Here is a 13,432-nt window from a genome sequence, read left to right on the forward strand (position 1 = left end):
TAAATCAAAGGCTGTTCCAGCAAGTAAGGGTGTTTCCTGCACATGAAGCGCTGCTTAGGCAGTGATCCATACTTTTAACCCTGCTTCCACATCCCCCACAAGAACGGAGCATGCATAGGGTGAAAGGCTGTTAACACATGTTTTGCAAACTTGCTGTTGGTGGCATAGAGTGGGTTGCCAGGGTCCAGGGTAAAGAAAGCATTGCACTCCCTAACAGGTGCCTCCAGGTGGCACTGCTGCTGTGGGACGGAGCTGTGGAGCAGTGGTGTGACATTTGTGTGTGCCACCTCGGGCTGGGGTGCCACCACTGCCGCTGGTTGTGCTGTCTGCTCACTTTCCCCTGTTGGCGGGGGATGCCGTACGGCTGAGAGATGCAAGGACCCGTCCTCTCCCAGCTACTGCATGGCGGGCTGCTCAGGTGAGGCAGGTGAGCAGGATGGGGAGCACCTGCAGCCCGGGCAGCACAAAAAACTATTTTTTTGTGCCCTTACACTATGCTTCTGCTTGCAGTTGTGCTAACTTGACGCAATCAAGTTGTAATTAGCAGTGCTTCTTTTCTGGGGGTATTCAAGGGTAAGCAGTACCGGCACCTTTTCCTAGAAGAAAAGCACTGGTAATAAGTACCTAAGAAAATCCTTTATTCTAGTGATTTACCAGGTGAGTCCCCACTATGATCTTACACGTTTACAACAGAAATGCATTGTGATCAATAGAGGAGCGTAACCTACTCATTAATAATATGCTGACTTTATGTCACTTTAAAAAAATAAAAAAAAATTGGATCAACTTAGTCAATCCGCTCAACAAGGGTATAACGTTCTTCACAGGTTTCAATGACCTTACCTGGAGATGCTGCTTGATAAATGATCTTATCATCCTCTCTTTCTGGAACTGCTGTATGACACACTGCCATCATAGTTAGAAACTCACAAATTATAGGTGCAGTTGGCTAAAACAGACACACACAAAACAATACAAATTAATTATGCCTCATTCCAAAATTTAAAGCTATAAGCATATAAGAATAGTTCAAACCGTAGCTGTGGAGAGTATATATTTTTTTATCAGACTCAAGTCTTGTTTTATTTTCAGTCAACTACAAGAAGACATGGGAAGGTATTAGTGGGACACAGACTTGTCTTAAACAGTATATTGTCTTAAACAGTATATTCTCAGGGCATATATTTCTGCTATTCAAGGAAAACAAGAGAGTCAAGCAAGCTAATACAGGGGACTAGTGCTCCCAAGATGCACCAGTTAAAGGATTCCTACTGGAATAATTATAATACATTGAATGTGAACATAAATTGAATTTAACATAATAAACCCCTAAGCAGGCTTAAATCTAAGAAAGACAAGGAATAGGAAAGGGACACAAATGAAAGGAAAGGAAAAAGATAAGGGAAGTTCAGGGTTTAAGAACTTGAGAGAAGAGATACTTTAAAATGCCATTTAAATATTTGCAAGGGAAGATGTCTGGATGTGCAAGGAGTTAAATAGAAGTGGACAGCAAGAGAGAAAGGATCAAGGTAATGAAAGGGTCAAAATACATTTTGTGTTGGTCACGTGTTTTGACTTTAAGTTCAAGACACTTTTTCACAAAGAGCCAGTGTAATGGAGCCCCTGAACCGTGTGTGTGTGTGTGTGTGTGTGTGAAATATCCTGCTGGAGTGAATGAGAACTTTCCTCCATGAAAATAACAGGCAGGCATGGGAGCCTAATCCTGATTGCATGGGTAGATGGGCACCTAAAGCCGTGATGGGAATAGGGTGTTGTAGTAGAAAAGGCTACCCCTCTGGTCACTGGTTCTCTGCTCCAAACCACATCCTCCTCTTACAAAAGTGGCCATCAGCGTTTTACACACATTTACTTGGCACTTTTAGTTAGACCCTTATGAAAGTAAACCTTATTTAAATCGATGTGACTTTATTGAAAGTACATGCGCAGATGACTGGAATATGAATTAAGTTTCCTGTTTGTGATAGGCTCCTTTTGCTTTGCTGAATTTCTGTTTTTTCTTCATAAAAACGTAGTATTTATTTCTATATCTTACATGTTTGTTTTGGAGGTTTTCCAGTAATGATGAATCGCTAAACATTTTTTCATCTCCAGGTTGTGAGCTCTGCCTAAAAGAAAAAAAAGAAAAATGAAAGCATACAAACATTTAATTTATCTCTTAATAATACACATCCTAGGACCAGACGCTATAGAGCAGACACAGGGCTTGATTACACTGTGTTAGTATCAGCTAATATAGTATTAACTAATTCAGGAATGCAATCTGTATTTATTAAGGAATCCTGAAATTTTAATTACTCTTCGTTTGAGTGATTGTTTGCGTAGTTCAGCTAACTTCAACAAAACCCATATGCGGGTTCCAGATAGGATCTTGATATACAAATACACATAATAAACAAATTACAACTTTGCTAGTTTACCCATGCATATTAATAACTTGACGACTACAACATCAAATCATGACTTGCATGTGTAAGTTGCAAAGCAACTTCTGCTATTACCAGGTTTTCTATCAGGCAAGAATTTAACTTGGTTGGACTCTGGCATTTATGAATGTTTTGCTAACAAGGGAACTCTAAGCTCAGGGTATTTATGTGTTTAGAAATTTAACAAGTTTGGAGAAAAATATACATTTTACTGTGTAACCAATACCTGTGTGACCAACAATGCCTATATCCTCAACAGGGAGATACCTGTGGCTTCCTGTGGCATTCAAACTTTGACATTGCATTTAGAGGTACTCTCCTTCAGAGTCAGGAGTTGTGCCACTTATCTACACTATCAATTTCACTATGTGGCTGGGGGAGTCCAGGCAGATGGGCAGGGTATAAATAATAAATTATTATTATAAAAGTATTATTATGTAATTGAAAAAGTTGTTCTATAGTTAATAATAAAGATGCACATTCATATTCATCCTCCAGGTGACCCATTTATTGATTTTGATTTGCTTCTACAAAGCTTATGTGGAGGTTAGGATTGGAGGTTATTACATCCAGTCTTTATTGAGCGTTTATTCTGATTTTGTGTGTGTCAAGAGGTTAAATGACAATGAGCATTCATCTTGCAGTGCCTGTGGTGTGTGTGTGTGTGTCTGTCTCTCTGTCTATCTATCTATCTATCTATCTATCTATCTATCTATCTATCTATCTATCTATCCACTATCTATCTATCTATCTATCTATCTATCTATCTATCTATCTATCTCATGATCAATCATTCCTTCATTCTACACTTTTCATTTCATTTCCCTGTCACTTTCCTGACCACCAAAATTCTGTTTCTTTCTTAAAGAAGATTTATTGTGCCAGGGCCACAGTGTTTTAAACATGCAGATTTCATTTTCCTGCTGTGCACATGAATCTTACTCACAAAATACTGACAGTCTGCATTCGCCCAAGCAAAAACAACCAACGCCAGAAGAAGGTTAGTGCTTACCACTCGTCTGTAGCATAGCCATAATCCTCTGAGTCAGGAGAATGGCTGTGTGGAAAGAAAGGAGGTAAAGAAATAGGAAATAGCTCTGAAAGGCGTCAAGTTCAGATGGCACATAAAGGAGAATTTAATGAAAAGGAAATGAAAATAAAATGAACACAGAAAACAAAAAGAAGGATTGTGGTACGAAACACACTGTGGAAGTCTGCTGAGAGCTAATTAGTTCAGTGAACAAAGTTTGAGTTAATATGCCAGGTAAGGGATGATGTCTTAAGGTGTGAAGATACTGACTTGATACTGTAGGGCCGGGTGGGGATGTGCAGGCCTGCAGGCCAAATGAGGACCCTCCAGGCTTCTCTATGTGGCCCTCAGAACTCTTCCCAGTCTGCACCCCTCACTGGCCATACTTCATATTCTGAATGTCTTTTCTGGGTTGAAATGTATCCTGGAACTCTGATAATGCCTCTTGCTTGCTGGCATGGAGGACAGAGATTTGTGCATGTGTAGAAATAAGCCTATGCATAAAACCGTAAATAAATTTACATTGACTATTCCACTCAGTGTTGCCCCTGAGCCTGCCCACTGCTGGCACTTGGCCCTCGGATGGCTGTCCAGAAGAAAAAGTGGTCCTTCAACTGGAAATGATTCCCAACCCTTGCTGTAGGGAGTGTGGAGGATGAGAGGATTCTTTCAATCAACCTGTCCACCCTTTCCCCTGCAGGCCTAAAAGCATTTGCTTAACCAAAATATACAGCTAATTGAAATAACTTAGCTCCAATAGCATTTTTCATTTCACTCAGTTATTCAGTAATCAATTGCAATTATATACAGGGGTACCTTGGTTTTCCAACAGCTTAGTTCACAAACAACTTGGAACCTGAAGGCTGCAAAACTGGAAGCAGGTGTTTCGGTTTTCAAACTTTTTTTCGGAAGCTGAATGTGCTCTGTTTTGCGTCCCCCTGTGTTTCCTCTTGCACTGCTAATTTGCATCCCCCCATTGTAATCCAAGCCTTCTGTTTCTGATTGAAGTGTTTGGATGTGATATTTTGGAGCTTATATTTGGTGCTTTTGTTTTTGCTATTTATTTTGCGTTTTTTGTTTTGAGGCTTTTTCAGTTAATTTGTTTTTGTGACTGTAGGGAACCCAGAGCAGCCACTGATTGATAGATTGATTGCGTGACTGCGGAAATGGATAAAAGCCCCCCATCCAAACAATGACTATCATCAGTGCAGGTAAGTAAAAGTTTTAATTTTTATCTACAATAGTGTTTTATTTATTTTATAGTACAGTACATTGTTTATTGCTTTCATTTTATGGATTAATGGTCTCGTAAGATAGTAAAACTGATGCTAAATTGCTGTTTTAGGGGTTATTTCTAAAGTCTGCAATGGATTAATCTGTTTTGCATTACTTTTTATGGGAAAGTGCACCTTGGATTTGGAATGCTTTGGTTTTGGAACAGACTTCCGGAATGGATTACGTTTGAGAACCAAGGTACCACTGTACTCAACTCATCAAGACAGAAAATATCTGTGTATTCCAGCTAGAGCAGTCATTGGAGACAGAGTGGCTTGCCCTATGCCATCTAACTCTCCAACTTTGCATCCTTACTTAACCAAAATGGTTTGGAAAACAAGGTTTGGAAAACAACAACAAAGAAATATTTAGGGAAGGAAAGAAGCAGAATAAATAGAAGACAAGGGGTTGATGAGAAGAAATGGAGGAAAATATATTGGAAGAGGTCATCGCTTGCTGGCTGGCTTGAACCCGAAATAAGAGCATTCAACATTGCAACATTTCACTGCAGATCTCAATGGCCAGGTTTCCTAAATTGAAAATCTTCCACTTTGCTTGAAAAGCGTAAAGGTACTTTTACAAGAAGCATCAAGGACCTACACAGTCCTCAATTATGCAACAACAATTCATTTTAGCAGTTAAATAGGAAATATTTTAAAATTAAAAGACCCTTTTTATTATACTTTTCTGAACTAGGACTTCTAAAAGATACTTATTAGTCTTATGGTTACTATGAGGTATCTTAACCCGACTGCTCAAAGCCTCATATATATATATATATGAATGAAATATCCAGATGTGAAGGTATTATTAATTTGCTTAAGAACCAGTAAAATATTGCTGAAATCATAGTAATTCATAAGTTTCTGGCCCTTTTAATTGCATTTTGCTTTTAAGTGCTAAAGATATATTCCAAAGTGAATTGATGTTTTAAATACTGATATGATTGAAACCCCAAATGTGTGAATATATAAGAAAAGCTATTTTCACTAAAGTAGCAAAGAGTACAAATGCAACCATATTATGGAAAAACTTACCCATAAGCGATTCCTGCAATAGTACACTTCTTAAACTGCATTACATTGCATGTCAGGGTGCCAGTTTTGTCAGAAAATATGTATTTGACCTAAACAAATGATAAGGATGGTTAAGACTTCTCATTAATCCTATATTACTATTATTAATGTCTCAACTGTTAAAAACTCTTCATGTTTTAACATGCTGTATAAATAATAAATGTTGAAAATGCTAAACAACCTTGGCAAAAAGAAATATTACGGGCTGGTTTGGATGGAATGTTTCTCATTTGTTCCTCTAATCACTGTGTCCCCTCAGAACTCCTGTTTCACCTCCAGTGCTACCAGTTGTTCAGCATGGATGTAACTTTCTGCAGCAGCCTACATGCCTACAAGCTCAGACTCCCCAATGGATTTCCAATCATATGTGATAGAAAACACATAACTCTCCTTTTAATCCAGCTCTGTTCTACCATAAAGACAAGAGTTAATGTTTTTAAACAAGTGACACCCCCCTCCCCGGCCTCAGAGGGAGGTCTTTCCAGAGCTTTTATCACCATATTTAAATGCATGTAGGAAGATTCAGAAGGGATAGAGCATGGGTAAGCAAACTAAGGCCTGGGGGCCAGATCCAGCCCAATTGTCTTCTCAATCCGGCCCACGGACGGTCTGGGAATCAGTGTGTTTTTACATGAGTAGAATGTGTGCTTTTATTTAAAATGCATCTCTGGGTTATTTGTGGGGCATAGAAATTTGTTCACCCCCCCAAAAAAAATATAGCCCACCCCCCTCCCAAGGTCTGAGGGACAGTGGACCAGCTCCCTGCTGAAAAAGTTTGCTGATTCCTGGGATAGAGTCCTCTGCATCCTAGTCTAGGAATGAAGTAGCTCCCAATCCTTTTTCCCTCAGCTAAAAAGGGCTTGTTTTGTTTTTCTTGTTCTTTCATGCCCTCTAGCGGATACCACTGGATTGCTGCAATTCTAAGCCCTCTTATAGCAGAGAGTCAGGGAGGCTTCTTACTGTTTGGGATTATGTAGCCCTTGCCTGCCCTTCTCACAAAAAATGGGAGACCGCATGTTTATTTTTTGTCTTGCTCATGCCTAGCTCAATAAGAGGGATTGGTGGTGTCTCTTCATGAGATGTGAAGAAAGGCCTGCATGCAGCTGATAAACAGGATGTCTCCCCTTCTCAGCCATGCCACAACAGATTGCTGGGTTTTCGTGTGGAATTTGCACTTCACTAAATATCTATTGGCATATCTGTTGAAAAAACCCAACCCTCTATCAATAGAGTTCTCCATTCTCTTAGGAGGGCATAGAGAAGTCTAATCAGGACAGGGATGGGGTGAAGTGTCTCTTTTGGGCCACGCCTTCAGACGAAGTGTCTCTAATCTTTAGGACTAGGGCAAATATTGGTACTGCTTTACCAACATTGGGTTGGGGTGGAGAGACACACCTCTTGACCCTGGTTTTTGCCATGTGATATGTTTATTTTTAGTACCCACTGTATGTTTGTAATTGTAAGTAGTTTTAAACTGTTTTTAACATTGTGTTTTAATGGCTGTAACCTGCCCTGGGACTTTAAGAGTGAAAGGTGGGTAATCATTATTATTAATAATAAATATAGGTGATGCAAGAAACCAGAGGAACGTTTCAGGCTGTTTCTAAGCAAACTATAGCAAAAAAAAATAATAATACTGAAATCTAGGAACCTATTAATTGCTCATGGAAACTTTTAATAACAAATTTCCATGAATTTCAAAACCATTAAGTGTTTGCAGGGACAACATACCTGCCCAAGTTCTTCATTCAGATTGGATGTGCGAGCCATGGCAGAAGTGTCTGTAGGTTCATAGTGCATGTCAATATCCTATCAAAAGGAAAAGGCAACATTTAAAAAGCTGATAACCCTCCATTTCATGTTGTTACATGAAAATAATGTTTCTTGTTGTCAGTGTGATTTATTTCATGTAGATACAGTTATCCAGAATTCCATATGTATGCTGATATTTTCTTGGGTGACCAAGAAAAGGCAGAACTACTCAACACATACTTTGCCTGTCTTCACCCAAAAGGAAAGCAATGCCCAACCTGATGATAACAGAATAAATAATGTAAGGAGGGAGCTGCAGCCCAAGATAGGAAAAGAGGTAGTAAGGGAACACCTAGCTAGTTTAAATGAATTCAAATCTCCAGGGCCTGATGAGCTACATCCAAGGAGCTTGAGGATGTAATTTCAGAGCCTTTCTCTATTATCTTTGAGAATTCTTGGAGGACAGGTGAGGTCCCTACAGACTGGAGGAGGGCAAATGTCCCCATCTTCAAAAAGGGGGGAAAGGAAGACCCAGGTAACTACTGACTAGTGAGCTTGACGTCGAAACCAGGGAAGATCCTAGAACATATAATTCAACAGTGGGTCTGTGAGCATTTAGAAAAGTATGCTTTGATTTATTAAAATCTCAAAAATAAGTCATGCCAGACCAATCTGATTTCTTTTTTTGATGGAATTACAAACTTGGTGGATCAGAAAAATGCTGTGGACATAGTGTATATTGTTCAGTAAGGCTTTTGACAAAGTCCCTCATGATATTCTTGCGAGGAAGCTGGTAAAATGTGGGTTGAATGAGGTAACTGTTAGGTGGATTTGTGTAGCTGGTTGACTGACCAACCCTAAGAGTACTCATCAATGGTTCCTCGTAATCCTGGAAAAAAGTGACAAGTCGGGTGCCGCAGGGTTTTGTCCTGGGCCCATTGTTGTTTAATGTCTTTATAAATGACTTGGATGAAGGAATTGAGGGCATGCTCATCAAATTTGCAGATGACACCAAACTGGGAGGAGTAGCTAATGCCACAGAAGACTGAATCAGAATTCAAAATGACCTTTGAACAGGTTGGAGAACTGGGTGTAAGCTAACAAAATGAATTTCAACAGGTACAAATGTAAGGTTCTGCACTTAGGCAGGAAGAACCAGATGCACAAATATAGGGTGGGGGCCCCTGATTTGTCAGTAGCACATGTGAAAAGGACATGTGGTAGACCACAAGTTTAACATGGAACTGGCTATGTTAAGCCCAGAGAAGAGGAGAATGAGAGGAGATATGATAACCACCTTCAAATATCTTAAGGAGGAGGGAGCATGCTTGTTTTCTTTTGCCCTGGAGGGTAGGACTCGAACCAACGGCTTCAAGTTGCAATAAAAGAGTCCTTGAGTGTCAAAGCTAGCTCTCTGGATCCCTTGTTAATTTCCCTCCTTCAAGTGACATACTGTCTTGCTCAATTAGAAACTGCTTTGAACCTCCATTCTGTTTAGAAAGGCAAATCTTGGGCATGTGAAAGTAGCTGCATGTTTATTTGGATCTAAGTCTTATTGTAGATGCAGTATACTGCACAGTGTTATTCACTTATCAGCTGTGCTCAGCATGTACAAGTCTCCTGCCCATCTCCCACACTGCATATAGCAAATGAAGGGGGAAGTGGAACTGCCCCTGCTGGCCCCGCCTCTGACATCATCTGCCCCTGACATCATCATGTTCCCAGGTAGGCCACCAAACCTTGTGGGTTTAGTTGAATGCTGGCATATAGCTCTTATCAACATACCACTCAATGAACTAATGTTGGGGCCAGGGACGAGTTGAGGGCAGGGGGAGGGCACAGTTTTCCTTCCACACGTTCAGTATATGTGTGGAGGAGTTATCTGAATGCCATTACTATTGCACTTGTTTCTGAAGTTTCTATGGGCAAAATAAAATCTCACAGGTGCGCTCCCTTTGCACAAAATGCATAATCTGACCTCAGATTCCATATTAGTATGGTGTATCAGGTGGTACTAGAACTATGCAAGTTCCTGTAGGCTGCAACCTCAGAAAACTGATTCACAAGGCTGGGTTGAAAAGGATTTCAACAATCCATAGAATTTAAAGTCTATGAAATTATATATGAAAAGGTGCATGATGTTGCAAACTTTAAACTTTATAAAAACAGTTAATCTTGTAATTAAGTTTGCATTACTTTAATAAAACTTCCCTTTCATAGCAAAGAGAAGACATATATAACATTTATTATTGAAAGCACTTATCAAAGCTCTGCAAATAGCTCAAAAAACGCTCGTATTTACCCAGTTTATGAAATATGCTTGAATAAATTTAACCACTTCTAGTGTAACCAGCAGGCTAATTGGAATGAGATTGTTGAAAAGAATGATAAAGGTCAGGAAATTCAGTCCAAAATTATTAGCGCCACCATCTGTTTAAAAAGAAAGAAAGAAAGATAATAAGAATATGTTTATAGTTTAGGAAATTAACAGCAGTAATGCCCAAAGTTCATTTATCAGGTGGCATTTTGAAAGTTTAAGGTTTGAAAAGAAAAAATGATAAACGAAGTTCAACCTGTGGTATCTATAGTCCCAACAAAATTATTCCTGTTATATTCTCTGGGAGGAAATCAGCTCAGGGGTAAAGGGGAAGAGACAAATTGCCTCAGGAGCCCACATGGCTGCCCAGCAATAGTCCCTAAGGTTAGTGTGACAAACAAGGTTGCACCTGGAAGTATTCTCCAAGTCTTCCCTTCAACAGCAAATAGCTTGGGGACACACCTTTCACAAGGACCATGGCATGAGTGTAAAGGAATAAAGCTCCCCCCCCCCCCATGCCTGGTGCTTTTTAACCCCAAATAAGCCAGATACATGAAATGTAATCAGACATTTCCCATATCATAATTTGGTCCTGAACAAAACTTTTCTCTTGTTAATTTCTAGCAGCGAGTGCAAGTATATTTTACATACACATTTTGATGTAAAACCCTTATTCGATATGAACAAAACTGTTCCTTAACGATATAACACATTTATCTTATTTTATGAATACAAGCTAATTTAACTATCACTGTACTCACAGTTTAAATTGATATACCAGTCCCGCTCCTCATGTTTTTTATTCCATATAGCTGAACCAATGGAACAAACCAAAGACATTGCAATGAGAATGCAGAACAGAAACAGAATTTGAATATTTGTAATTCTTTCAACATTGGATAGTTTAAGAGGAGGGCTTGTTGAGTTCTGTGGATGAAATAAAAAGAGTTTATAAATAAGAGAAGACATACGCATGTGATTCCCCCCCACTAGATAGTATTGGAAATAAAAGACAATCATATGTATTGCCCATCCCATAAGTGTGATTACCAGTTTTTAAACACACCAAGAAACAACATTCTGCCTAGGCCCTATACAGTACTTTTTAATGCATACAAGAACAGAAAAGCAATTTTTTTGATATGACACATATGAAGTACATTTAACCATTAATTTATACCTAGCAAATCAAGAACTCCTTTCACATGTTTTAATTAATGCAATTACCGTATTTTTCCGTCTATGAGACACCCCCATGTATAAGATGCACCCTATTTTTGGGGACTCCAATTTAAGTAAATGGGGGGAGGAGATCTATCTGTGTATAAGATGCACCCAAATTTTGGACATTTTTTAAAAGGAAAAAAACCTAGTCTTATACACAGAAAAATACAGTGTATTTGCCGAACAGGACTGGTGACTAACACTATAACGTCCACAGCATTAGCTTGTAGCACAGTTCTACATATACAACTCCTGTGATTTGTGATGGATTGGTCTTTAGTTTACTGAGCTTCAACAGCACTGCACTGTAGGCAGTAATTACATTTTAGGTATAACCCTGTGCTACAGGACCATGGTCCTTGCTACTTGTGTCTAGATTTCTCACAAATGTACAGTTTGAAATTGGTACAGGTAGTACCCATGAATCAGAACATCCAAACAAAAAATAAATATTATTCATAATTAAAAGACAAACCTGCATGAGTTTGGTATCGTGCCCTGTATAGACAACTATACCATGAACCCATTGTGTATTTCTTAGCTGAGCTCCACGCAGAAGAATTTGATCAGGACCCAGAGGAACAGTGCTAAAAATAATAAAATAAACATCGACTTAGGTTGAGTTTTAAGTAAAATACCCACTGGGGGAAATACCAACTAATGTCTATTTTATTTCAATTTCTGACATTATCAACTTGAGACATCACAATATAGTAATGGAAAAATAAGGAGTTAGAAAGAAATTATATGTTCCCTCTCCATAGGTTTGAAAAAGAATTCTACGCTGGAGAACGCTTAGATGAAAAGTGTAAAAAGAAAAAGACAATACACTTCAAGGAATCCACATCTAAGTAACATGCAATTTTATACTGGGTTTACTTCTATTATTGGATCATCTTGATTCGAACAATCTATATTTAATGGGGTGGGGAAGTGTGGGCTGCTAGTTGGATGAAGAGAACATTATGCGGATGACACACACACACACACACACACACACGAGGCACAAGCAGCTTCATATCCACACTAAACTCTTAGGAGCACAAAGTTGCAGTCTAACTTCCACTGCAAGGTAAATCCATCTTCAAGTTCTCAAAAAAACCTACACAATGCAAACCGCTCCAAGCAGAGATCTGCTGGAAGATGCTAAGTAAATAACTCTAATCAACATAAGGCAGCCTGCTAGCCAAGAAAAAGATCACAAGGAAAGGCATTGAGTACTCTAAGGATACTAGCTTGGACCATTTTATCCAACATTCTCTCTGGTGGCAACTTTCACATCCTAGTTTTTCTAAACGGTTTAGAGGTTTTATTATGATCAAGCAGCATATAAATGCTGTGAAATAGAAAAGAGCTGATAAGGTAAAAGAAGATGCTCTTCACAGGTGAGACAAGGAAAAGAAGCTGGAAAAGGAATCTGCCTAGCATACAGTTTCTCAGAATGTGTCTCAGACTCTCCTAGAATCACTTATTATTATTTTTAAAAAGTTTGAAACAAAGCACTGAGTTCTGCAGAAAACACCCCTCTCTGTCTCAGGTAGGAAGATAATCTGCAAGGCTGGTGGGTAGCTTATAGCCAGCAGGAAGTAACGTTTTCAGCCCTGCTTTCCCAGCCCTGAAGTTGGAGCCTAAATGATTTAAGAGAGATCCTTTGGCTAAAGTTTATAAAGGGGAACCAGAATATTTAATTTACTTCAAAGGGTTTGCAATTCACCTGCATATGGTAAGCAGCTTGTTCTCCATGAAAGCGCAAAGCCTTGTGAAGACTCATACCTCTTCTATGTATTCATAAGGTATATATAACTTAACACTTGATGTTTGCTTATTATCTGTACAAAATTCACTAATAATAGTAATAATAATAATAATTTATTATTTATACCCCCGCCCATCTGGCTGAGTTTCCCCAGCCACTCTGGGCGGCTCCCAATCAAGTGTTAAAAACAATACAGCATTAAATATTAAAAACTTCCCTAAACAGGGCTGCCTTCAGATGTCTTTTAAAAATAGGATAGCTGCTTATTTCCTTGACATATGATGGGAGAGCGTTCCACAGGGCGGGCGCCACTACTGAGAAGGCCCTCTGCCTGGTTCCCTGTAACCTCACTTCTCGCAAAGAGGGAACCGCCAGAAGGCCCTCGGCGCTGGATCTCAGTGTCTGGGCTGAATGATGGGGGTGGTATATCATTTATATTCTTATATCATTTGTATTCTTATATCATTTATATTCTCATATCATTTATACATTTATACTTATATCATTTATATCCTCTACAGGTTTTTAATGGCATGATGAAAAGATACTTAGATGGTT

General features: G+C 39.0%; 1 protein-coding gene across 6 annotated transcripts in view; it reads right to left on the reverse strand.

Annotated features, from left to right (window-relative positions):
- The window catches only part of ATP8A1 (ATPase phospholipid transporting 8A1), a 74,231-nt gene that overhangs the window by 29,404 nt on the left and 31,395 nt on the right, over nucleotides 1-13,432 (reverse strand). For 3 of the 6 annotated variants that reach the window (XM_028745226.2, XM_077934324.1, XM_077934326.1), the window contains 8 exons: nucleotides 11,594-11,705; nucleotides 10,656-10,821; nucleotides 9,880-10,007; nucleotides 7,557-7,634; nucleotides 5,787-5,875; nucleotides 3,457-3,501; nucleotides 2,054-2,126; nucleotides 844-949 (listed from right to left, as the gene is read on the reverse strand). In XM_028745226.2, coding sequence (XP_028601059.2) covers nucleotides 844-949; nucleotides 2,054-2,126; nucleotides 3,457-3,501; nucleotides 5,787-5,875; nucleotides 7,557-7,634; nucleotides 9,880-10,007; nucleotides 10,656-10,821; nucleotides 11,594-11,705 — 797 coding nt within the window. The remainder of the gene's footprint in view (nucleotides 1-843; nucleotides 950-2,053; nucleotides 2,127-3,456; nucleotides 3,502-5,786; nucleotides 5,876-7,556; nucleotides 7,635-9,879; nucleotides 10,008-10,655; nucleotides 10,822-11,593; nucleotides 11,706-13,432) is intronic. The other 3 variants (XM_028745229.2, XM_077934325.1, XM_077934327.1) reach the window with 1 other exon arrangement.

Source organism: Podarcis muralis, chromosome 9 (genome assembly GCF_964188315.1).
Source record: "Podarcis muralis chromosome 9, rPodMur119.hap1.1, whole genome shotgun sequence".
Lineage (NCBI taxonomy): Eukaryota > Metazoa > Chordata > Lepidosauria > Squamata > Lacertidae > Podarcis > Podarcis muralis.